The 27,505-nt window shown below is 42.9% G+C and overlaps 1 protein-coding gene across 4 annotated transcripts; it reads right to left on the reverse strand.

Moving 5' to 3' along the window:
- Positions 1–1,985: 1,985 nt before the first annotated feature.
- DEPDC1 (DEP domain containing 1) lies at positions 1,986–27,004 on the reverse strand. Of its 4 annotated transcripts, none has more exons than XM_075832817.1 (12): positions 26,748–27,004; positions 18,678–18,943; positions 18,342–18,498; positions 15,993–16,114; positions 15,243–15,373; positions 15,116–15,163; positions 13,450–13,590; positions 11,351–12,202; positions 8,418–8,590; positions 8,134–8,310; positions 5,150–5,323; positions 1,986–3,681 (listed from the first exon to the last, which is right to left on the reverse strand). In XM_075832817.1, exons 1-12 carry the CDS (start codon positions 26,799–26,801, stop codon positions 3,541–3,543), a joined length of 2,436 nt encoding a protein of 811 aa, XP_075688932.1. In that variant the 5' UTR covers positions 26,802–27,004; the 3' UTR covers positions 1,986–3,540. The 4 variants fall into 4 exon arrangements, with proteins under 4 accessions (XP_075688932.1, XP_075688933.1, XP_075688935.1 ...); XM_075832818.1 differs by having other exon boundaries at positions 26,754–27,001; XM_075832820.1 differs by lacking the exon at positions 11,351–12,202 and having other exon boundaries at positions 26,748–26,993.
- Positions 27,005–27,505: the final 501 nt, after the last annotated feature.

The raw sequence follows: 27,505 nt of genomic DNA on the forward strand, positions 1-27,505 counted from the left end.
TCACTTTGCAATTAAAACAACAGGTTAACTTTATTCTGCGGGTCAATACGATTACAGCGATACCAAATATATATAGTTTTTTTCTATGTTTTAAATGTAAAAACCTAAGTGTGAAAAAGAAAATTTATTCTGCGTCGCCAAATTCCGAGAGTCATAACTTTTTTATTTTTCCGTCGATTAAGTGGTATGAGGCTTATTTTTTGCGACATAAGCTGTAGTTTTTAATAATGCCATTTGGGTGTAAATGTGACGGTTTGATCACTTCAACCAGCGATCGTTAGATCGCTTGTACGATATACTGCAATACTAATGTATTGCAGTATATCGTGATTCAGACAGGCACCTATTAAGCCCTGCCGGAGGCAGAGTTTCATAGGAGTACCAAGATGGCGGACCTGGGGGCATTCATTAAGCCCCCAGGCAGCCATAGCAAACATCGCCCCCCCGCGATTGCGTTGCGGGGGGGGCGCGATGAGCTGTTAGAGGGGGCCGCCCCCCTCTTTCTGACGATTGACCACAGCATTTAACGAGTTAAACTAGCAGGATCGCGCGAGCGTGATGCCGCTAGTTACACTGAAGTGTCGGCTGTAACATACAGCCGACACAGTCATCGTATGGAGCGAGCTCACTGAGTGAGCCCGCTCCATACTTCCCCCTACCCGACTTTGGCGTATGGATACGTCAAATGTCGGGAAGGGGTTTTCCACCTCCTGACAACCGATGACCTATCCACCGTATAGGTCATCAGTACATGATCTGTGGGGGGTCCAACATCCAGACCCCGCACAGATCAGCTGGTCTGATGCCTCCGTGCACCGGACATACATGCCGGAAGCAGTTGGCCACGGAATAGCAGCCGAGCTGCAGTACTGCTCCGATTCAAGTGAATAGGAGCAGACCTGCAGTACAGCCGCTATGCATTGTACGGAGCCATCTGCTTCCGGCTCCGTACGTAGCATTATGTGCCATAAAATCCGGTGCTCGCAGGCCACCGGAGCGGCTGATTGGTGTGGGGTTTGCGTGTCGGACTCGCACCGATGATATACTGAGGATCTATCCAGTGGATAGGTCGTCAGTAGGTGGAAAACCCCTCTAAGGAATTGCAGAACTAAAAACAAATTATAAATAATATCTAAGAATTACCCAGCATGGCTGTGGAAACTTATAGGCTATGCGTCTTTTTGCAACCATTCATTTAAAAACGTACCGTTTTGTGTATACAGCTCCAATGCCAACATTCCACCTGCAGGATAACGAGGAGGCAGGGGAGTGGTGTAACACAGGACCGCAGGATCAGACTACACACAGGTTTTCCTTGTAGTCTGTAACCATGGAGACACAGAAGTCTGCCTAAGAGCTGTATACACAAAAATATAGATTCATAAACCAGATACATGCAAAAAGTCGTTACAAAGTAGAACATTGTTTTGTAGTTACAGGTGCAAGCTGCAAAAATATCTGTCTTCTGTAGGGGCAGCAGCAGAGAAAACGAAGATCTCACTGTAAATCACAATATTTCAGGGAACTCAGAAACTGCGAATCACTGGTGACGGTTTCAAGCATTCTTAGTCATGGAATTGTGTAACGGGATTACAGCGTCTTATTATTTGGTTACGTCCTCGGCTGCCGAGAACCAAGAACCTTTGTCCTAGAACATTTTATAATGAGATTATATCTAACAATTCAGATTATTTAGCTGTGAACCTCCTGGGGTATTATACAAGTGATTGGTGTAAAATATTCTCCACTTTAGTCAACTCTACCCTCCAATGAGTCCCCCGGAGCCTCCGCAATCAGCGGCCAAGGACGAGGAAGGCCAAATATCAGATCTGTGACCAGTTTAAAAAAACCTTTAACGATACTGCACATCTGGAATTTTATAATTAAACAATGCAATAAAAGTATAGAAAAAAAATTGTTTATTGTTTAACCATTAATATAAAGTATTTGAATTTTAGATTAAAAAAAAAAAAAAAAAAAAAAAAAAAAAAAAAGGTATAAAGCTCATTTCTTCATGCAGAATATATAAAAAGGCTTCAGCAAAATAAAAACGACAAAAACACTGAAGAGACAAATACAAGAGCGAATATATACAACAGAGTGCAACATGCAGCAAGTGATCAAGAAACACTTCAAATGTCCGTTTTCTAAGATGAGGCACACGGGTGATTCAGATATAATATATACGAACGAAAAAAGAAAAAAAAATTATATATATTTTAAAACAGCACCTACCCCCTCGCACATGTTGGCGGCCATATTGTATATATAAAAATGTAAAAAAATAAAATAAAAAATAAAGTTCCTTAAAGGGGAATTCCACCTTCATTCTTTACATGCAGGTCAGCAATTTCCATCGCTTGGACTGACACAATGGAGAAGATCACAACTGGTGCAAAGTAAAAAAAAAGTATACTATACTAGTAAATATACTTTGCACCAGCACCCCCCCCTCCCCAATGTCTTTGGAAGTGCCCTTGATCTTACAATCACGTGTATAGAAAGCCATCACAATTAATTTTTCTTCCAATGTCTCATCCCAGGATGATCCCGCAGACACTTCTCTTCTGACATGTCAGGAAATAACAGGTGGAGTTCCCCTTTAAACTGACATCAGCAGTGTCACCTGATGCTCTCCAGCTTTTTGGACACTACAACGCTCAGCACGCAGTTTGCAGACCAGTTTCCTAGACTGATTATTTTCAGGATAACTGAGGAGTGTGCGTATGCGAGAGCGACGTGCGCCATTTTTTGTGCAAATAGGCAATGTTAGTAAATAAGGGGAAAAATAAAATGCAACAACCTAAACATACAAGGCGCCCGCCATGCTGAATACAGAGCGTCAGAGGACAGGCGGACACAATCACTGTATAAATGAAACAAAGAGGTTACAATATCATCCATTTTTTACTGTAATTATGGGATGTATTCAATATGGCTTCTCCAGCAGCAGATGATCTTTGGCAATGCTTTTAAATACACTTCAATTCACATAGACGTCCGTAGCGGGGACACGCCGTTCTGTATCTACTAATGGTCAAGCTGGGAAGCTGCTTGTGAAGCCAAAGATTCCATTTAAAATATTATATTATGGAATTGCTATTTAAGCGATTCTCTAATACAATCATAAATGTTATTTCAATTGCAGTACCAGCTTTCACCACAGCTGATGTCATTTTTCCATAGACTGCAATGAAACAGCGCCACCACTGTGATCTTAAAATGTAAAACTTGTCAGATACTTTGCGTTACTAACCCCTTATTAATGGACAAAGGTTTTGGGACTGATTATATTTAATTTGACCCCTGCTGGTAATATTAGACTGCCATTTCATAATAAGCCAGATAACTGCTCACCCTGATTCACTGTAAACATGGACGCTGCATTTTTAAAAATGTAAATTTCAACGTTAAATATGTAAATCGCAGGTTTCCTGACAATCAAGGAAAAACAGGTCTCATTTATGTAAACGAAGGAGATTATGAGACATGAGAAGCTCCGAGAGCACGGGGAGACTCCTACAGCGGCGACTTCTCTAGTCAGTATCTTAAGCTGCGAAACTTTGGTCTTTTCAGAACCAACATCGGCTGCTTGATTGTAGGTTTATCCCCAAAGAGTCTGGCTTCACTCTCGGTCGTCGGGAATCGGCTGCGGTAGATTTCAGGATATTCTTTCTGAAACTGAAAATTTTTAAATAAATTGGATTTCAACCAGTTACAAAAAAAATAAATAAATTGCAACGGCGGAGAAAAACAAAGCGGCCCTAAGAACGGCTTCAGAGGGGGTGCCAAAAATCTGGGACATACGGTGGACAGCCAATCTCATATCACCCGATCAGCTGTACGAGCGCGGTGTCCCCTTCATTTTTACTGACTCACTGAATAGAGGACACGGATGTAGCGGCGATTCACAGCTATTGCAGCCTTTTCTCCCCTTGTAGGAGGGATGCCTTCAGAACAGCTGATCGGCAGGGGCCCCAGGGGGTCGGACCCCGACCCATCTGTTATTGGTGGCCTATCCTGGGGATAGGCCATTCATTTTTAGTGACTGGAGAACCCCCTTTATTGACTCAAGTTTTGTTTTTTCCTCCCCGCCTCCTAAAAGCCATAACTTATTTTCCAGTCTATATAGTCGTATGAGGGTTTGTTTTTGCGGGACGGTTTATAGTTTTTTCATTGAACCGTTTAATGTACCCTATGCTGTACTAGGAAACTGAAAACAAAAAAAATATAATAATTTGTGGCGTGAAATGGGTAAATTTGGATTTTTCGTTTTTACGGCATTCATAGTTTGGTAAAAACGATATGTTGACTTTATTCTACGGGTTACTACGATACCAAACTTTTTTTTATAATTTACTACTTTCATTAAAAAACAAAAAACAATTTGTTAATTATATAATATAAAAAAAAAAAAAAATCAAAAAAAAAAAATCGTATTCTGAGAGCCATAACTATGTTTTTGTCGATTGAGCGGTATGAGGGCCGGGTGAGCTGTCGTTTTTATTTGTACCATTTTGGGGGTATATGCGACTTTTTGATCACTTTTTAGGGGAGCTAAAGCGACCAAAATAACCACAATTGGGGTGTTTATTTTTTTACAGCGTTCACTGTGCGGGTTAAATAGTGTTATATTGTAATAGTTCGGACATTTATGAAAATTTTACCGTTGTATGTTTTTCTTTTTTAACTTAATATTTTTTTTATACATAAAATGTCTTTTTTTTTTTTTTTGTCCCCCTAGTGGACTTGAACCAGTGATCGTTGGATCGCTTGCACGATATACTGCAATACTAATGTATTAAATGGACTTATTAAAAAAAATTCTTACAGTACATCTTCTATGTATCCTGTATACATAGACGCTGTATCGTTCCCTCAGCCGATTCCGGCGAAAAAAAAATAAAAGCAAGCAGATTTCCCTGCAGGGGAAATGTGGTATTACATCTAAAGTCTGACTCTCTGCTCTGGCTCATGGAGAGGGTCCCAAGCCGGGGAACCCCCCTTCCCTTCTGTGACAGCCATATGCCCTAATAGGGCATAGCATGGACCCCTTTAAGGATTTATGTTAAGTAGTGACTTAATTTTAGGGGGAAATCTCTTTAAACAGATAAACCTGCAGATCCAGATGGATACGCTCAAGTCTGACCTGTCTGAGTTTTTTCTTCTTGTCCTTCATTGATAGATTTTTATCCTTCACAATGTTCTCGAGCAGCTCCATGATGGCCGCTTGTAACGTGGCCGCCTTCTGCTCTTCAAACTCCCGTGTGCTGATCTGCTTACAGAAGTAGAAGCCCAGAGTCGGGTCTGACGCGTCCTTCACCTGTAAAAACAAACATTTAGCGGTGGTTAACGCGATCATGTAAATAATGGATAGGACTTAAAGGAACAGTGTCACCACAATTTTTTTTTTAATATGTTAAAGATGTTAGTGTTTTATTAAAAACGTTTGTATTTATTTGTGTGTTACTTTTTTTTATTTTTACACTTTTTCTTCCCTATGGGGGCTGCCATTTTTTTTTCCATTTCTGTATGTGTCGATTAACGACACATACAGACATGGAATACGGCAGCTCCAGTCCCATAGGGACTGCGAACGGGGCCCGTTCCATCCACTATGCTGTACGCCGTCTGTGTGGGAACGGCGCATGCGCCGCTCCCACACAGTTCAATTTGAAATGCGCGCCGTCCGGCGCCATTTTCCTGTGGACCGGAAGTCGCGGCCGGACAGTAATATTACTACTTCCGGTCGCGGCTTCCGGACTTGTGCACTTGGAGCGGAGGTAGCAGACGGAGCGGACGGACCGGAGGGAGCGGCGGCGACTGGAGCAGGTAAGTGATTTCTATGTATGTGCGTGTTTTAGTGTGTGATTACTACTGTATGTTAACCTACTACACTGTGTGTTAGCTCAAAAAATGGCTACACACAGTGTAGGAGGTTAGACCGTTCAATCCCCTCGTTTATCCCGGCACTAGCCAGGATAAAGGAGGGGGGGATTCTCAGAGCTCACTAGAGCGAGGGATTTTTACCCAATTTTGCAGCATAAAGCAATGTGGTTGCTTTACCACATGCAATGCTGCAATTTTGGGAATGGCTCCATCTAGTGACCAGCACATGGAAAATATTATAAATTAGAATCCAATTGAATCCAATTTATAATATTTTCTGACTCGTGAAAAAAAAAAAAAAAAATGAGAACAATGTTTAATCACCTATACACTAATTGTTTAACTAAAAAAAAAACAAAACATGTTTTGCTGGCAACACATTCCCTTTAAAGGGGGACTCTGTCAGGCCAGTAATGGCACCCTATTTAATAGGGTCAGGGATGAACTGACAACCTCTTCTCTAAAGCAGGATCCAGATGAAACCTCCAAAGCTGCCGGCAGCCACACATTATTCCCACAGTGCCCACTGCAGGATACCTGTGGTATTACATGGCACCCATTCAAGGTGGAAATTACTCTGGTGGCTCTCTGGTCTGGTTAATCCGGGAGGGTCTCCAGTAGGGTCCCCCTCTATGACATCCACATACCCCAACAGGATATATGGGCAAGAGTCCTCCTAATGGGACAATCCCTCTAGAACTGGTCACGGACATTTCTTCTGTGCAGGAGCCTGGTGTATTAATGACAAGCAGCTTTCCTCCTTCCTACCGCCATGCATCAGCTTATGACTGACAGGTCCTCCCTTAGGGTATGTTCACACGGCAACGCCAATTACGTCCGAAATTACAGAGCTGTTTTCAGGAGAAAACAGCTGCTGAATTTCAGACGTTTTGACAAGTGTACGCGTTTTTCGCGGCGTCTTTTACGGACGTAATTGTTGCTGGTTTTCATTGGAGTCAACGAAAAAAGGCTCCAATTACGTCCCAAGAAGTGTCCTGCACTTTTTTGAGGTGGGCGTCTTTTTACGCGCCGCCTTTTGACAGCGGCGCGTAAAAAAAAAGCCTGTCTGCACAGAACACCGTAAGACCCATTGAATTCAATGGGCAGAGGTTTGGTTTGGAGCAGTTTTTTCGGGCGTAATTCGAGGCGCGTGAATATACCCTAAGGCCGGATCCACACCAGCGTGTGTTTTGCGCACGGAAAAAAACGCAGCGTTTTGCGCACGCAAAAGGTACTTAACAGCTGTGTGTCAGCCCCGTATGATGCGTGGCTGCGTGATTTTCGCGCAGCCGCCATCATTATGACACTCCGTTTGGATGTTTGTAAACAGAAAAGCACATGGTGCTTTTCTGTTTTCATTCATAGTTTGACAGCTGTTGCGTGAATCACGCGCGTCACACGGAAGCGCTTCCGTGGGATGCGCGTGATTTTCACGCACCCATTAACTTCAATGGGTGCGTGATGCGCGAAATACGCACAAAGAACGGACATGTCGTGACTTTCTCGCAGCTGACTCACGCTGCGTAAAAATCACGCAACTGTCTTCACTGCCCCATAGACCAATATAGGTCCGTGCGAGACGCGTGAAAATCACGCGCGTTGCACGGACATATATCCCGTTTGTCTGAATAAGCCCTAACAGTTTTAGTAGGGATGAAAGGTCAGTCACAAATGGGGGGGGGGGCACCGCTTAAAGGATAAAGAGAGGTGGAAATTGCAGCAACCTCTAACATCATTATATTTCCATATAACGACATTTCTGCCATATTAATAATGCCACGTATGTATGATCAGTGGGTCTTCCTGGAGGTGAGGTGGCCACGCATGCAAGCCACTAAAATGATTATCTATGGTAGATGCTAAAATCAGCCGAGTGACCGTGGTTTGCATATCTCCCTTAGATTTTTAAAAAAGTTTTCCAGAATTAGAAAAACATGGCTACTTTCTTACAAAAACAGCGCCACACAAGTCCACAGGCTATGTCTGGTATTGCAGCTCCGCTCCATTTAAGTGAAAGGGGCTGAGCTGCAATATTGGCAACCTGTGGACAGGGGTGGCGCAGTTTCTAGAAGAGAGCAGCCATGTTTTTTCTAATCCTGGACAACCCATTAAATACTTGCATGCATATCCCCTTCTCGCAAACCTAAGATCAGACCGGTTTCTTGCTGTAAGGCAACCAGCTGCAGCAGGAGCCCTTCCCCACCACCTTTAGTTTTAGACATATGGCAGTAAATGATAACATACTTGGGCTCTCTGGAGATACTGGATATGATCCTGTACAGCAGTCTGCAGGTAACAAGGCACTTGGAGGATTTCTTGGTGATGATCCATGAGGAAGGAGACCAGTCTTGTAGCCAACAACTCGTCTAGATCCACCTCTTCCGCACAGCACAACACGCAGCGGGAGAAGGTTTGGATCATCTAGCAGAAAAAAAATAAAAAAAGTGAGACCGCAAACTATTCCAAAAAGTAGCAGGGCACGGCGCTCAGAGAGGATATCGCTGTCTATACGCACAATGCTTTCTTACCAGAGACCTGGTGCCCATGGCATCGTGCAGGCGCGGCATATCCACGTTCTGGCTCATGCGGGAGATCATGCGCATCAGCAGCTGGAGCTTCCTGCGGTTCGGGGGAGGGAGCAGCAGACAGCAGAGCTGCAGAGCATCTATTGCCACCCGCTCCAAATGAGGCTGCAGCAAACCTGAGAGCACAAAAAAGTCAGAGCATGGATGAGACCGGGACACTTGGAATGCCGATATTAAAAGGGTAACTAAACGTACAAACTTCTGACATGTCAGAAGTTTTGATTGGTGGGGGTCCGAGCACGGAGACCCCACCAATCATTAAAACGAAGCGGTAGAAGCGCTTGTGTGAGTGTTCAGCCGCTTCGTTTCGTCTTTTTCCAGAAATCAACGTAGCGGCGTACCGAAGCGGCTGAGAGCTCATACAAGCGCTTCTACTGCTTCGTTTTAATGATTGCTGGGGGGGTCTCGGTGCTCGGACCCCCACCAGTCAAAACTTCTGACTCGTCAGAAGCTTGTTGAACGTTTAGTTACCCTTTAAGTCAAATGCAATTGAATGTTGATTAATTTTGCAAATAATCAGCTTTACTTAATTGTTCACTGGCTGAGCTATAGGTTTTATACTCTAGTCACACACTGAGCTGCATGCCATGAACTGCCATTCGGCAACAGACTTCCGTTTACCTGCATCTGATTGACAGCAACGTGACTCCAGCGCTTAAGATCGAACAGCGTAACGGTTAGGCTGGATTCACACGAGCACGTTACGTCCGTAATGGACGGAACGTATTTTGGCCGCAAGTCCCGGCCCGAACACAGTGCAGGGAGCCGGGCTCCTAGCATCATAGTTATGTACGACGCTAGGAGTCCCCCCTGCCTCTCCGTGGAACTACTGTCCCGTACTGAAAACAGTACGGGACAGTTGTCCTGCAGCGAGGCAGGGACTCCTAGTGTCGTACAGAACTATGATGGTAGGAGCCCGGCTCCCTGCAGTGTGTTCGGGCCGGGACTTGCGGCAGAAATACGTTCCGTCCATTACGGACGTAACATGGTCGTGTGAACCCAGCCTCAGAGTTTAGCAGGTCTGTGACTGCAGCTTTAGATGTGAATGGAGTATAACCACTATATTCAGCAAAATCAATAAGGATTCCTTTGCATCAAATAAACTAAGAACCCCCAAAATTAAGAAAGGATCAGCTTTTTGATTACCAACATAGGCTACAATTTGACAGCAGTTGTTAGAGATGAAGCGTTAGACCCCCGTAGCCACATCAAGTGGATCCCAACAGAGCATCACACCCATAAATCTCCTCGTGTAGCATTACTAAGAACTTCCACCATGGATCTCATATCAAGCTGTGCACACGCATAACCCAGATGTAGAATATTACCGGAGTTCATGAGCAGAGCGCCTTCTATATGTCCTCTGGAAATCTCTCTCGATAGGTGATCCAGCTTTATTTATGATTGAAGTAAACCGCTGTTTGAGTTTTGCGCTCTATTAGTTGCTAAACTAATGGATACGCTTTATACAAAGTGATATCTTTGCGGTCACTGAACGGCTATCGTAATGTTACAGTAAGTCTTTTACTCTAGTCACATCCAGAGCTGTATTTAGAATTCTGCTGTTAGAACCAAACTGTTGGGTAACATGTCAGACAGTGCTTTCCAAGTCTAATGCACCACAGGCCATATTATAGATCCATGTTGTATAGACCCATAATATGGATGCCCATAGACTGCTGTGGGACCATACTGTACCCTTATGTCCCTCTGATTTTATACAGAGGGACATGGAAGGGTCGTCCTATGGATTAATATGGAGTCCATAAGAAAAAATTAAAAAAAATATGTTATACAGGTGTTCGCTGCATCTTTTGTCAGACAGGTTAGAAAATGTCATCGGTTGGATTTCCATTATCTGGCACTCCATGATCAATAGGACATGGAGATGCCCAGGGATCCTCTGAGTGCTGTGCCCCTTCTTCAGCCCCTAGTTCATACATCCACCTTTGCAACCAATGTCTTTTAAAACGTTCCAATGCAACTAAAATGGAAAAAAAACGTTGCAAATACTTTTGATACAACTCCTATCCAGATCAGTGTCTCCATGGAAACAGACTACAAACAAACCCAGTGTAGTCTGATCCCGCAATCACACTATCGAACAATTATTAAACATACATTTGGTAAATTAGCACGAAGTTCGATTTCTAGATGACGGCAGGATCAGACTACACAAGGTTTCTTTGTTGTCTGTTACCATGGAAACATAGGTCTGCAGGCAAACGAATTGCAAAGTGGCTTTATATTTTATTTTAGATGCATTGAAAAAAATAAAAAAAATGGTTTGCAAGGTGGATATGATGCGGTCACCTGCATTGTAGTGGCATTCAATCCTAGGTCACCCATATTGGCTCAGATCAGTAGATCTTAGGAGGTAGAAGCTGCAGCAGCACAGTACTCAGAGGAATGAGGAGTTTCTTCTTTCTAGTTTTCCCTTTGTCCTAGTGCTCATGGGGCCCCAGCTCAACGTCCTCTGTCATTTTCTGACATGCCTCGATTACAGGGTCTGTAGGAAAGGGTAGAAGGAGTGTAACACATGCCTGTAGGATCAGACTACACAGGGTTTGTTTGTAGTCTGTAACCATGGATAAACATAGGCCTGCATTAGAACTGTATACACAAAACGGATCGTCTCTATTTGTGAAGCCGCTTTAATTTTTTTACACTGGAGCGAAAAAGCAAAAAAGTTAAATGGTTGATCAAAGCAAAACTAGAAACGCATGCAGTTTAGAGGAAATATCAGATTCTAGGCAGAAGTTCACATAGGATTTGTGTGAGAAGCAGAACATGCATTACTAGGACTAGTAGTCACACGTGGGATTATAGTGGATTACCACGACACACATACATGCAATAAATAGCGTTAACCTTACTTTGTGTGCCAGTGCAGGGCTGAGAAGCGTGCAGTGCAGAGGAGATTGAGGCGAGTGAACTGGAGAGCTCCATAGTGCTCTGGCACAACCGTTTGGTGACGGCAATACCCGGGTCAGCCGCTTCGCTTCCCTCTATAGAGCTCAAGCGTTTCTGCAATTTACCTTGACCGGTCTGCCCAGGTTTGATGGTAATCTCGGCCACTGGAGTGTTTATACTAGAGCAAGACTCGAGGCAATCCCCCACGCTTTGTGATCTAGACAGTATTTTGCAGTCAGGTCTATGAGCGCCCTCTGCTGCTGGAATGTGGCGCTGCAGCATTTGGCCATGGCCTTCAGAAGCGGGCACAGCTGCATTGTTCGTTGCAGACATCATGGGGTGGTCAGATGGAGGTAGATTTGGGGAGAGAGTCAGAGAAACCGGAGAACAAGCTTCTGGGGAACCGCTCTCAGAATAGGACACATCTGCGATTCCCTCCATTGAGCAACTGCGCAGGCGGACTTTAAAGGGAACATTGGCATCCTTCCTGCATGTGGAGAGGTTCTGACAGCTGCCACCTACAATCTTACAATCCTTTGGCTGTTTTACAAGGGAGTTGTAAAGCTTCTCCCTCTTAGTGTTGTGCAATGCCAAGTCCTTGTGTTCCCTGCCGAGCTCGCCAAAGCTTTGGTCGTCGTCTTCTACCTCTTCTTCGTTGGGCACCTTCCTTACCAAGCTGAGGAGCAGGCATTCCGTAGACTTAAAGTTTGTGTTGCTTAATTGCGGGGTCTCGGAGGACCGCGAGGCGGACGCTTCCTTCTTTACTTTGTGCTTCCTGTGGCGCCTGTGGGGTACCGTAATGTAGCCACATACAACTAACCAGGGACGAAATAGAAGTTAAAATGTGCAGAAAGTAGTAAATAAATGGGTGTATGGTTAGCGGCTGGCGGTTAGTGCGACAGTGGCAAAACATGCGGAGGAAAAAAAACCAAAAAAAAAAAAACAAGCAGCAGCAATAAGCTTCACGCCGGCCTGGTGCAACAATTATACTGGAAACGAGTAAAGGGGCAGGCTACAAAAATATGCATTCCCCACGCATCATGACACCGGTCACATACAGCCCTGTCCTCGGCATCTCCACACCATCAGCACACTCCTCTCCTGAAATACTCTGTTGCAGGGGGGGGGGCCTGATCATTCCACTATCATTTTGTGACTTCTCCTCCAAATCACGACACTGCTGACCTCACCTACATGTCCACGTGGATCCACCGGCTACACGGTGATGTGGTTTCAAAATCAATGACATATTCCACGCGATGTCCTCTGACCCTGCCGGAATACATGAGGCGCAATATCGCACTGCGATTTAGTCAGAGCTCTAGTCTAAGGAAATTTGGTTTGCATACAGATCATCCAATAAGATAAAATTGTTCAATTAGTGGTTTATTTAGTGGATAGGCAGGAGCGGATGCAGAGAGAACAAATTCGCAACAGCTGCTCTCTGCGGGGCCGTCAATAGAAAACATGAGCGTTGGTTAAATAGGGGACAATCCCTTTCTATACGTCCTATATACCTCCATTGGGCGCCCTCTCTATTTGTCATGGTAAAAGGCGCCTTCAACAAGTGCCTCTTACTGTGCAGGACTGCTGGCACCTTTGCTGGACTTTTAGTGGGTTGTCCTGGATGTGAGAAACAGGTTTGCCTTCTTCCAAAAACAGCACCGCACCTGTCCATGGGCTGTGTCTGATATGCAGTTTATCTCCATTGGGGCAGGGATGCAATACCAGACGACCCATGGACAGGTGTAGCGCAGCTTTTTGTTTTCTTTAATGCTGCCCTATAACTTAGTGGTTCCTTCCCTTGGCAATAGCAGCAGATCGCCGGGATCCCAGCAGCCTAACAGGGGTTCCTTAGCATAGAGATCCCCTTTAATATGCCTGAGCTAGCAGGACGTTTCGAGCCAGAGGTCCACTTACCACCAATACAGCATTCCACACCATGCAAGACACGATGCAGTAGAATTGAACCCTGCGAGCTGTAGTTTGCGATGGAAGCATAAGGGGCCAGTCGCAGACCGCTGGACATTGAGCGACACGAATAGTTACACTGAAGACTTACCCAAGATATTAACAAAAAGCTCATAATACTCATATGTGAGAAGAGGCTCCGAGAGATTCAAGAAGTAGTCGGCGACCGTTCTGAAGACGTCGCGCTCAAAGCCGGGATAGGTGGTTTGGCTCAGGTCATTATTTCTCGGCCCTTTATATAAAAAAACAAAGGAACACACAAGAATGATATTGGGTATGGCAGGATTTATTCTCATAAGTCATTGTCCAGGCAATGGACAGCAAAAATTTACTGCACTTCTCTTTAAAGGGAAGGGGTCATGAATTTTTATTTTTTTTTATCATCTTGCTTTTAATATGATATTAACATACATTTTATTTATTTGTGTTCTAGTGTTCTACTTTTTACTTTGTTCTTATTTTTACTTCTCTATGGGGGCTGCCATTTTTTCATCTCTGTGTCGATTAACGACACATACAGAGATGGAATACGGCACATACAACCCCATAGAGAATGCGAACGGGAGCCGTTCTATTCTCTGCAGCGTACGCCGTCGGTGTGGGAACAGCGCATGCGCCACTCCCACACAGACCAAAACGAAGCTCGGGCGCAATGTTCATGTGGACCGGAAGCCGCTGCCGGACAGTAAGATGACGACTTCTGGCCGCGGCTTCCGGCCATATGTTCAAGGAACCGAAGGAATAGGAGCAGGTAAGTTAGGTTTGTGTATGTGATTTGTGTATTATGTTCGTGTTATACGGTCTGATTACCACTGTATCTAATCCTCCTACACTGTGAAGTCGCTCAGAAAATGGAGACACACATTGTAGGAGGTTTGAAGATTCAACCCCCTCCTCACTGCACTAGCCAGAATAAGGGAGGGGGGGGGGGGGGATTGTGTGAGGACACTAGAGCGAGTGTGTCTACTCCAAATTTGCAGCATAAAGCAATTTTGGGAACTGCTCCCTCTAGTGCTCAGCACATGGAAATGTTATAAAATTTGAATCTAATTTATAATATTTCCTGACTTGTGAAAAATTTAAAACAACGTGTAATCACTTAAATAATAATAGTTTAACTTAAAAAAAATATTCTAGCGACACATTCCCTTTAAGGTTAGGACTCTTATCACCCACGAGTTGTATGAGACGCTCTGTTTCCCCAAACTTAAAAAGGTTTTTCATCTTTGAATCCATTTACTATTGCTGCAATGAGTCTAAAACGTTTATAAAAAAAAAAATTAACAAAAATAAAAAAATCTAAATTTAAAAATAGTTGACTTAATCAGATCCTACCGGCTTGTGTTTACAGCTCCTATGCAGACATGTGTTTCTATGGTAACAGGCACAAACATACCCTGTGTACTCAAGTTTCACTCTTTTTCTAGTTGCCCCTGGCCCTTGAGAACCTACTGAGAGCAGAATTAGGGGCAGGTAGAAGAGAGTAACACATGACTGCAGGATCAGACTACACAGGTTAGGTTTGTAGTCTGTAACCATGGAGACAGTTCTGCATAGGAGCTGTAAGAGATTTTGTTGTTTTGTAATCAATATGATTGCCTTGAGGTCCTCTTGAATACTCGGTCACATGAGCATAGATGCGGGTGTGTGGATTACAATAACTATTGTGCCCCGTGTCGCTCTGTATTCTGCGCCAACAGGAGGGGGGTGATTAAACAACTACCGCAATGTAAAATGAATGCTACTCTAATACTCACAATTTGCCAGGCACTTCATTGCGGACAAGACCCAGTGAGGAAGTTCATCTAGAAGAACACAAGACACACGAGTAAGACCATTGAAAGAAGTGGATTCATCAACCTTAGAAAACATAAGATGCCTCACCGGTCTTGTCTTGCAGGAAGACGACTCCATGTTTGCTGGTGTGCGTCATGTTGTACATGATATGTCCGGGGTTCATCTGGGCTGGATTCAGCACTTCCTCCAATGACGGCAGAGCGAGGATTTTCTGAAGACTAAGGAGAAGTTACACAAGTATAAATAAATGATAACATCTCAATAGCCGCCCATGTAATGTATAGACAGGGGCCCACAGACAGGGGCCCACAGACAGGGGCCCACAGACAGGGGCCCACAGACAGGGGCCCACAGACAGGGGCCCACAGACAGGGGCCCACAGACAGGGGCCCACAGACAGGGGCCCACAGACAGGGGCCCGTCCTGATGAGACAACGCCCTTGAATAAACATCCTGATCCCTTTATAATTGGGAGTGATCGGTAACTGCAGGACAGAGCTGTGATCCCACAGTCTAAACAGCTAGTCAGCAGATAGGAGTTGTTTTATGACAGACTGTAAATTGACAGTTCTGTTCAGGGACTCCAGTTGGACTGCATGGTCTATTACAAGTCCAAGATAGTATGAAATTTCACCACCAGTTTTAGAGGTTCAGGGTGCTACTCTGTTCCCGCCTCATGCTTTACACTGCAGCTCTGCTTGCACCAATTAGCCAAGTACAAGCTCATCAAGAAGGAAGATGGATTATGAACTACACGTAACAATTAGAAGCTTCAATGGACTATATGAACACATGTATAGACGAGTCAATAACCTAGAGAACAGAAGCCATTCTTACTGGATGAGGGCGATGTTTCCCCAGATATCTTCTATATCCTTTGTGTGGAGCTGCTTTGTACCAGGGTTGTCACTTTCCTGATCTACCTCCATTGCTTCAGCGGCTTCATTTTCTTGCTCACCCTACAAAAAACAAATACAATAAAAAAGGTTAAAAATATAAAATCATGCATCGACGTGACCTAAAACAAAAAGCAAAGTGTTATTTAGAGGGTAACTAAACCTTTTAAAAAAAGTTGACATGTCAGAAGTTTTGATCGGTGGGTGGGGGGTCTGGGCACTGAGACCCTCACCGATCACTAAAATGATGCAGCAGGAGAGCTCAGGCGAGCGCTGTTCCGCTTCGTTTCTGACCACCGATAAAAGAAGAGGCACAGCGCTCATGCTGCTTTGTTTTAGCGATCGGCGGGGGTCCCAGTGCTCAGACACCCACCGATCAAAACTTCTGACATGTCAAAAGTTTTGATACCATTCAAAAAAAAAAAAAAAAACCAGTTGTCATCGAATCCTCCAATCCTTCACAACTGCATAGGCACACACAGGTCTTTAAAGCAGTGGCGCAGCTATAGGGGGCACGGGTTAACAATTTGCTATGGGGCCCAGCACTTTCTAGTTCCACCTCAGCGTTAAAGCCACAACCCAATTCAATGAGAGACTCCATGCTGGATAAAGCAAGAGCGCCGACCCACAGCATCATTACCCAACATCCTTTGTACCCATGTAATGGGCCAAATACATTGGGGCCACAATATTGCCAAGAATCGGCTCATCTATTTTTGATTCAGGATTCGGAAAGACTTTCTAATAATTAAAATCTGACACCAACTTAAACAGCACCTATATCTCAGCCGGCCGCAAACAGCACCTATAGAAACGTTAGCGAAGTGTCGGGATTGTGAATAGACATCGCGTCCTGGCTGGAAGGAATGTCTAGTCACTGTCTAAACACTTCAGTAACGTTAATGTGTTAGTATAAGACAGCACATAGTGAATAACAGTCTCACTATGCACTGAGGAAACGAATGGAGAGAAGTGTATACGCTGATTGGTCACTGATTGGTCAGCGTCATACACTCCTCTGTACAACCCCCACTTGGTCTTAAGTAAAACACGCCCACTTGGGCATTAAGAAACTCATTAGCATAAAGCTAAAATTGCTCATAACTTGCTCAAAAATGAGTTTTTCTAAATAAAAAGCACTGCTGTCACTTCAGTAACGTTAATGTGTTAGTATAAGACAGCACATAGCGATCTAGCAGGATCCCTATGCGCTGACTAAATGAATGGAGAGGAGTGCATGACGCTGATTGGTCACTGATTGGTCAGCGTCATACACTCTGTACAACGCCCACTTGGTCGAAAGTAAAACACGCCCACTTGGGCATTAAGAAAGGCATTAGCATAAAGCTAAAATCGCTCCTAACGTGGTGAAAACAGATCGTTTTTCTAAATAAAAAGCATTATTGTCACCTACATTACAGCGCCAATCTCCTTATATCGGCACTTATAATGTGGTTACAGTCTCTTTAAATGGTGCAAATCGAAGCTACAGCTCCTCCCGCAAAAAATAAGCCTTCTTACCACTCCATCGACTGCAAAATAAAGACGTTATGGCTCTTGGAAGGTGGGGAGTGAAAAAGTAAAATGGAAAATGGCTGGGTCGTTAAAGGGTTAAAAACCGGTTGAAAATCGGAGGCTGTTTTCCCTAGAAAACAGCTCCGTATTTTACAGGCGTTTGTACTTTAGAATGTGAACATACCCTACGAATCAAAGCGGATACATGTAACCGCCACACATTGGGGGGGGGGGGGGAAATGAATGAATGGAGTGGCCGGGTAGACACCAGTGACATCATCAGCGGTGCCCCCCCACCGTACTCCCATAGACCGTGCTAACATCTATAACAAGCACCAGCTCAGTCTATGACTACTGCTCCCCCCGTGCATCTACTGGACAGAAGTGGTAGTCTGGAAGTCACAGCAACATACGTCACCTACTGCCGGGATCGCTAACACGAAGGGGGAAAAAATAAAAAATAAAAGTCAGAGCGGAATATAACGATTTAACTCCGACATCAAGAGGAGAGTCACACTGAACGGTCGCTTTTAACAGGAAATCACTTTTCATTGGGGGTTTCTATTCTTGTTGTAAAGGAAATGTAGCAGTCTATGGACCGACGTGCTGGTGCTCTGTTTCTATACAAGAGCTCATGTGAACAAGCAGTGCTGCAGTTTAAAGCATGGGGGTGGGACAGCTCACAAATAAGTCAGGTTTTGTTTTGCTGCTTAGAAGATCATGCAGCTAAGCTATGGTCCCGGGTCGTACCTCTGTTCTAATAAAGATTTCTTACCATGCCGCTCAGGGATCCGTGTCTTTTAGGGATCCTCTTAGAGAAATGTGGCATTTTGAAGAGATGATCTCTCTCTTTGAAGACATTCTCCAGGCTGCTTCTCTTCCACATAGGCTGACGGCTGGGAATGGGCTTTATTGGGGACGTTGAAGGAAACCTGCCGCAAAGAAGTTTTCATTAGTTACGACAGAACGATTACACCCCCCCCCCTCTTCTTGTAAGACAGTAGCCTCCAATCCGTGGATTTCTAGCTGGTGCCGAACTACAACTCCCAGCATGACCACATCTCAGGAATTCTAGCTGCTGCAGAACTATAGGTAGGAGAGCACATGATACCTGAATAGTTGGTGGTTATCGTCCAGGTCCTCTGTGCCCCATCTGCCCTTCAGGTCCTCGATGACGTGATTCTTCAAAAACTTCCTAAGGAGTTGGATCGTCTGCTGCCTCGTTACGTCAGATCCAAAATTACTGTTATGTCTGAGAAGGTGAAGCAGCCAGTCTGTGGCTTCCGAGGCGGTGAAGCAATTCCCATACGTCTTAAAGCTGTGCCGGTGTTTCCTCAAGGGCATTCCAGCTCGAAAATACTTGGTGACTTCGTTCCACTGGAAGAAAGAAAGATGATTAGATCTACAGCAGACGTGACAAGCCAAGATCTGCCAAGGGATAGGTCAGTAGTAGATGATTGGTGGGGGTCCGACACCCAGACCCCACACCGATCAGCTGTTACGGTGCCTGGAGACAGCCAGACGTTATGCGGGGATCGGTGCTGGAAGCAGAAGGCTCGGGTCGCAGTACAAAGTCCGTGCTGGGTTACTGCAGCTCTGCTCCTACTTAAGTAAACAGGAGCAAAGTTGCAGTTCTGCAGCGCAGCCGCTGTACGGAGCCATCTGCTGCCGGTACTGACCACTGCATAACGGACGGTGCTGGAACAGCTGATCGGTGCAGGGTCCAGGACCCCCACCGATCATATACTGATCATGTATCCTGAGCGATAGGTGGAAACCCGTACCTTTTCGTGACTCACAACAAACAAAATGGAGAGCCACGTGCATGTCTCCACTCCACTCCACTCCACTCCACTCCACTCCACTCCACTCCACTCCACTCCACTCCACTCCACTCCACTCCACTCCACTCCACTCCACTCCACTCCGAGATAGGAATACCCCTTTAAGCTACCTGTAGACCAGGCATGAGCAAATCTTAGCCAGGTCTAGGAGCTCTATAAGTTAGGAGTGAGCATCAACATATCACAGGGACGGGTCTGCACAGCAACTTGGTTTAGTCAGAACAGAGCTCTCCAGTTAATCCAGTGCCTCCATCCCTCTAGTAAAAATGGGATCCCGCATTTACACCTCCACTCCACAGCAGTCAGAACATGCCCCCAGAAGTCATAGCAACCCCCCACCTCCCCAGTAGTCACAGCAGGTCCACCCTTTCACTAGTGACCACCACAGCTTCAACACCGGTTTCTCATCAGGAAGTAACAGCAAGTGTTCCGCCAGGCTGCCCCCTCTAACGACGCGCCCTCTCCTGGCAGGAAGTCACACATCGGCTGCCTATTTTATGACCACCGCGGTGTGCTTCCTCTGCCTGACAGGACAGTCTGTGACCAGCAGCCGCCAGGAGAGATGGAGCGACTACCTCCGTGCATTTGATAATGGGTGAAAGCAGCTGGCAGATAAATGCTCGAATGTCAGGGGGTAAAACCAGGTAGCCAAAACCGAATTTCCAGTCGCTAGGACTTTTTTGGGTCCTGCGCCGCTGCTTTTTTTTTTTTTTAATAAATAAAATTCTTTATTAACTTTCCAACTTCATTACTGAAGAAAAGCAACAAAAAAAACGGAGTACAAGATAAGGAATGCAAAGGATTCACAAAGTTACTCAACATTTCATGGAGATGTTAAAGAGAACCGGTCACCCAAAAAACAGCACTTGACATCTACGTTAGATTGCAGGCGCCTCACAGATTGACGTTTTACGCTTTCTTCTAGCCCCCACCGTTGCAGTGAGATCGGTGCCAGATATGCAAATGATGCCTTTGACTGTCAAGTGGGTAAGTCACTTGATAAGGGGTAACCGCCCACTTGACAAAGGCCTCATTTGCATATCGGACACCAGAACGAATGGCCCCGATATCTCAGGAATGGTGGGGGCTAGAATTTTTTTTTATAAAAAGCTTCAGAATCTGTGAGGGGCCTGCAATATAACAGAGATGTCAACTGCAGTATTTTGGGCAGGTGACAGGTCCTCTTTAAAAAGAGTCTCTGTCACCAGATTATAAGTGCCCTGTCTCCTACATAGTCTGATCGGCGCTGTAATGTAGATAACAGCTGTGGTTTTTATTTTGAAAAACGATCATTTTTGAGCAAGTTATGAGCAATTTTAGATTTATGCTAATGAGTTTCTCAATGGACAACTGGGGGTGTTTTTACTTTTGACCAACTGGGTGTTGTACAGAGGAGTGTATGAGGCCGACCAATCAGTGACCAATCAGTGACCAATCAGCGTCATGAACTTGTTGTTCCAGCCCAGCTTCTTTCACTGCACAATCACACTGTAACAATGAGAAGGACACCGATTAGTCACCGATTGGTCGGCCTCATACACTCCTCTGTACAACACCCAGTTGGTCAAAAGTATAAACACGCCCACTTGGGCATTAGGAAACTCATTAGCATAAATCTAAAATTGCTCGTAACTTGCTCAAAAACGATAGTTTTTTCAAAATAAAAACCACTGTTATCTACATTACAGCGCCGATCAGATTATGTAGGAGACAGGGCACTTATAATGTGGTGACAGCCTCTTTAAAGTGTAGCTAAATGTTTGACAAACTTCTGACATGTCAGAAGTTTGGATTGGTGGGGGTCCGAGCACTGAGACCCCCACCAATCGCTAGAACGAAGCGGCTGAAGTGCTCGTGTGAGTGCTCAGCCGCTTTGTGTCTGTTCGGCTTTTTCCGGAAAGTCGATGTATCAGAGTACGAGCTCATAGACTTTCTATTGAGTCCGTCCACCGATACATTTATTTCTGGAAAAAGCCGAACAGACACGAAGCAGCTGAGCGCTCACACGAGCACTTCAGCCGCTTCGTTCTAGCGATTGGTGGGGGTCTCAGTGCTCGGACCCCCACCAATCCAAACTTCTGACACGTCACTATGACATGTCAGAAGTTTGTCAAATGTTTAGCTACACTTTAAAAAGGGGTATTCCTGCCTCCTAGCATTTTTTACCTATTCAGTGGAATGCTGATCGGTGGGGGTCTGAACGCTGGGATCCCCATCGATCACTGGAACGGGGGATTATTGTCCCTCCAGCCGCAAGATGACAGCTTGGGGGAGTTTGAATGGAGCGGAAGTCGGGCATGCGCCAAGCTACTCCGTTCTAAGTCTATGAGGCTGACCGAAACAGGTGAGCTCAGCGGTCGGACCCCCACTGATCAGCATTTTTTCATCTATCTAGTAATTAGGCAAAAAACGCTGGCGGCTGGATAACGGTAATGGATACAGGGTAACTAAAGTTTTAAAAAACCTTTTTGACATGTTATAGCAACATGTCCAAAGTTTTGATTGGTGGGAGTCAGAGCACGAAGACCCCTACCGATCACTAAAACAAAGCAGCATAGCAGCGTACAGGGTCATAGACTTTCTATTCAGCCCGTACGCCTCTCCGAGAAAAGCCGATCAGAAATTAAGCAGTTTAGCGCTCGCTCCAGTGCTAAAATAACTAGATATTAAGTAGTTCAAGTTTCTTGCCTGCCAACTACTAGGGTATATTTTGGATATTTTGAAATCAGTGTCCAAAAATCAAAACGCGCAGAATTTGAAACCAGATCCAGCTAATTATTTTTTCAGCCTCAAATTATTACTGAGTGAACAAACTGTAATGGTGCCCGTACGTCTCCGATGACATCAGCCACACGCACAAACTATATGAGGCGTATGGGGGCATCAGATCCACTCCACCCCCTCGACGGCAGACATTGGATCAGGCATGTTATCAGCAGGAGATGAGGCGCTGGTGATGGTTTATTCCCCTCTCCCCATTGAATACACGCACGGTTGGCCAGATCAAATTGTTCTTTACGGGCGGTTGGTTATATGGTAAAAAGTACAAAACCCCAGAGGACCCCAGAAAACTAACTAGTTGCTGTGACGTCACACGTATGAGGACCCTGCACCCGGCAGCGAAGGCCCCATGCACACGTAAGGTTTTTAGTATCCGAAAATATGGATCCACATCCGTAGCGGTCTGCAATTACACTGTGTGTATGTGACATGTATGAGATATATATATAATCCGCTGTGTGTGTGTGACATGTATGATATATATATAATCCCGTGTGTATGTGACATGTATGATATATATATAATCCCGTGTGTATGTGACATGTATGATATATATATAATCCCGTGTGTATGTGACATGTATGATAGATATATAATCCCGTGCGTATGTGACATGTATGATAGATATATATATATATATATAATCCCGTGCGTATGTGACATGTATGATAGATATATATATATAATCCCGTGCGTATGTGACATGTATGATAGATATATATATATATATATATATATAATCCCGTGCGTATGTGACATGTATGATAGATATATATATAGTCCGCTGTGTGTATGTGACATGTATGATATATATATATAATCCCGTGTGTATGTGACATGTATGATATATATATATATAATCCCGTGTGTATGTGACATGTATGATATATATATATAATCCCGTGCGTATGTGACATGTATGATATATATATACATATATAATCCCGTGCGTATGTGACATGTATGATATATATATAATCCTGTGTGTGTGTAACATGTATGATAGACATAATCCTGTGTGTATGTGACATGTATGATAGATATATATAATCCTGTGTGTATGTGACATGTATGATATATATATATAATCCCGTGTGTATGTGACATGTATGACATATATATAATCCCGTGTGTATGTGACATGTATGATAGATATATATATAATCCCGTGCGTATGTGACATGTATGACATATATATATATATAATCCCGTGTGTACGTGACATGTATGATATATATATATAATCCGCTGTATGTGAAATGTATGATATATATATATATAATCCCGTGTGTACGTGACATGTATGATATATATATATATATATAATCCTGTGTGTATGTGACATGTATGATATATATATATATATATATATATATAATCCGCTGTATGTGACATGTATGATATATATATAATCCCGTGTGTATGTGACATGTATGATAGATATATATATAATCCCGTGCGTATGTGACATGTATGATATATATATAATCCTGTGTGTATGACATGTATGATAGATATATAATCCGCTGTATGTGACATGTATGATATATATATAATCCGCTGTGTGTATGTGACATGTATGATATATATAATCCCGTGTGTATGTGACATGTATGATATATATATATATATATATATATATAATCCCGTGTGTATGTGACATGTATGATATATATATAATCCCGTGTATGTGACATGTATGACATATATATATATAATCCGCTGTATGTGACATGTATGATATATATAATCCCGTGTGTATGTGACATGTATGATAGATATATATATATAATCCCGTGCGTATGTGACATGTATGATATATATATATATAGTCCGCTGTGTGTGTGACATGTATGACATATATATATAATCCCGTGTGTATGTGACATGTATGATATATATATATATAATCCGCTGTATGTGACATGTATGATATATATATATAATCCGCTGTATGTGACATATATATATATATATCATACATGTCACATACAGCGGATTATATATATATATCATACATGTCACATACAGCGGATTATATATATATATCATACATAATCCGCTGTATGTGACATGTATGATATATATATATATATAATCCGCTGTATGTGACATGTATGATATATATATAATCCGCTGTATGTGACATGTATGATATATATATATATATATAATCCGCTGTATGTGACATGTATGATATATATATAATCCGCTGTATGTGACATGTATGATATATATATATATAATCCGCTGTATGTGACATGTATGATATATATATAATCCGCTGTATGTGACATGTATGATATATATATAATCCGCTGTATGTGACATGTATGATATATATATAATCCGCTGTATGTGACATGTATGATATATATATAATCCGCTGTATGTGACATGTATGATATATAATCCGCTGTATGTGACATGTATGATATATAATCCGCTGTGTGTGTGACATGTATGATATATATATATAATCCGCTGTATGTGACATGTATGATATATATATAATCCCGTGTGTATGTGACATGTATGATAGATATATATATAATCCCGTGCGTATGTGACATGTATGATATATATATATATATATATATATAATCCTGTGTGTATGACATGTATGATAGATATATAATCCGCTGTATGTGACATGTATGATATATATATAATCCGCTGTGTGTATGTGACATGTATGATATATATAATCCCGTGTGTATGTGACATGTATGATATATATATATATATAATCCTGTGTGTATGTGACATGTATGATATATATATAATCCCGTGTATGTGACATGTATGACATATATATATAATCCGCTGTATGTGACATGTATGATATATATAATCCCGTGTGTATGTGACATGTATGATAGATATATAATCCGTTGTATGTGACATGTATGATATATATAATCCCGTGTGTATGTGACATGTATATATAATCCCGTGTGTATGTGACATGTATGATAGATATATATATAATCCCGTGCGTATGTGACATGTATGATATATATATATATATATAGTCCGCTGTGTGTATGTGACATGTATGACATATGTATATAATCCCGTGTGTATGTGACATGTATGATATATATATATAATCCGCTGTATGTGACATGTATGATATATATATATAATCCGCTGTATGTGACATGTATGATATATATATATATAATCCGCTGTATGTGACATGTATGATATATATATATAATCCGCTGTATGTGACATGTATGATATATATATATATAATCCGCTGTATGTGACATGTATGATATATATATATATATATATATATAATCCGCTGTATGTGACATGTATGATATATATATATAATCCGCTGTATGTGACATGTATGATATATATATATATATATAATCCGCTGTATGTGACATGTATGATATATATATAATCCGCTGTATGTGACATGTATGATATATATATAATCCGCTGTATGTGACATGTATGATATATATATAATCCGCTGTATGTGACATGTATGATATATATATAATCCGCTGTATGTGACATGTATGATATATAATCCGCTGTGTGTGTGACATGTATGATAGATATATAATCCGCTGTATGTGACATGTATGATATATATATAATCCGCTGTATGTGACATGTATGATATATAATCCGCTGTATGTGACATGATATATATATAATCCGCTGTATGTGTGTGACATGTATGATATATATAATCCGCTGTGTGTATGTGACATGTATGATATATATAATCCGCTGTGTGTATGTGACATGTATGATATATATATAATCCGCTGTGTGTGTGTGACATGTATGATATATATAATCCGCTGTGTGTGTGTGACATGTATGATATATATAATCCGCTGTGTGTATGTGACATGTATGATATATATATAATCCGCTGTGTGTATGTGACATGTATGATATATATAATCCGCTGTGTGTATGTGACATGTATGATATATATAATCCGCTGTGTGTGTGTGACATGTATGATATATATAATCCGCTGTGTGTATGTGACATGTATGATATATATATAATCCGCTGTGTGTATGTGACATGTATGATATATAATCCGCTGTATGTGACATGATATATATATAATCCGCTGTGTGTATGTGACATGTATGATATATATATAATCCGCTGTGTGTGTGTGACATGTATGATATATATAATCCGCTGTGTGTATGTGACATGTATGATATATATAATCCGCTGTGTGTATGTGACATGTATGATATATATAATCCGCTGTGTGTATGTGACATGTATGATATATAATCCGCTGTATGTGACATGATATATATATAATCCGCTGTGTGTATGTGACATGTATGATATATATAATCCGCTGTGTGTATGTGACATGTATGATATATATAATCCGCTGTGTGTATGTGACATGTATGATATATATAATCCGCTGTGTGTGTGTGACATGTATGATATATATAATCCGCTGTGTGTATGTGACGTGTATGATATAAACATTCTTGAAAAATAAAAACGGACACAGCCCAAAACACAGCGCTCAGCAGACATGCCATTACCAGCTTGGTGGCCCGGTACGGCCCCGGGGTGATGATACGACTCTCCATTGCCCGGTACAGGTGACCGGAGCCGCCCGCGGCCCTTTAATCCGCCCGAAACACGTGACCTGATCTCCGGACCCACAACCGTTCACCACGGAGGTTTGAAAAACGAGCACAAAAGTAGCCGAGCACTGATTGGCTCAACGAAAGGATCATGTGCCACACTATACACCAATCAGCGCTAGTGTTCAAAACAGCCGTGATGCTCGTTTTAGCGCTGCGGTAGAACACTGTGTGGGGAGGGGGCACCGGCAGTCACGTGGTACACGGCAGGGGGATGTTTGGTAGTACCGTAGCAGATACTTGAATATTTCTGGTTATTTTCTGTGGTTTGCGGCCTAACTGCTGCGAAACTACAACTCCCAGCATGCCTTAATATTCAAAGGCTGTCGGGGCATGCTGGGAGTTGTAGTTTCGCAGCAGTTAGGCAGCAAACCACAGAAAATAACCAGAAATATTCAAGTATCTGCTACTACCAAACATCCCCCTGCCGTGTACCACGTGACTGCCGGTGCCCCCTCCCCACACAGAGTTCTACCACAGCGCTTCCGTGTGCTGCGCGTGATTTTCACGCACCCATTGACTTCAATGGGTGCGTGATGCGCGAACAACGCACATGACATGGAAACTTCGTTAGAATCAGCGCCAAAAAATTTCTGAAAAGGCATCCCATTGATTTTAATGGAAAGCGGAGGTTTTTCGTTTTTTTC

This window comes from Rhinoderma darwinii, chromosome 7 (genome assembly GCF_050947455.1).
Source record: "Rhinoderma darwinii isolate aRhiDar2 chromosome 7, aRhiDar2.hap1, whole genome shotgun sequence".
Lineage (NCBI taxonomy): Eukaryota > Metazoa > Chordata > Amphibia > Anura > Rhinodermatidae > Rhinoderma > Rhinoderma darwinii.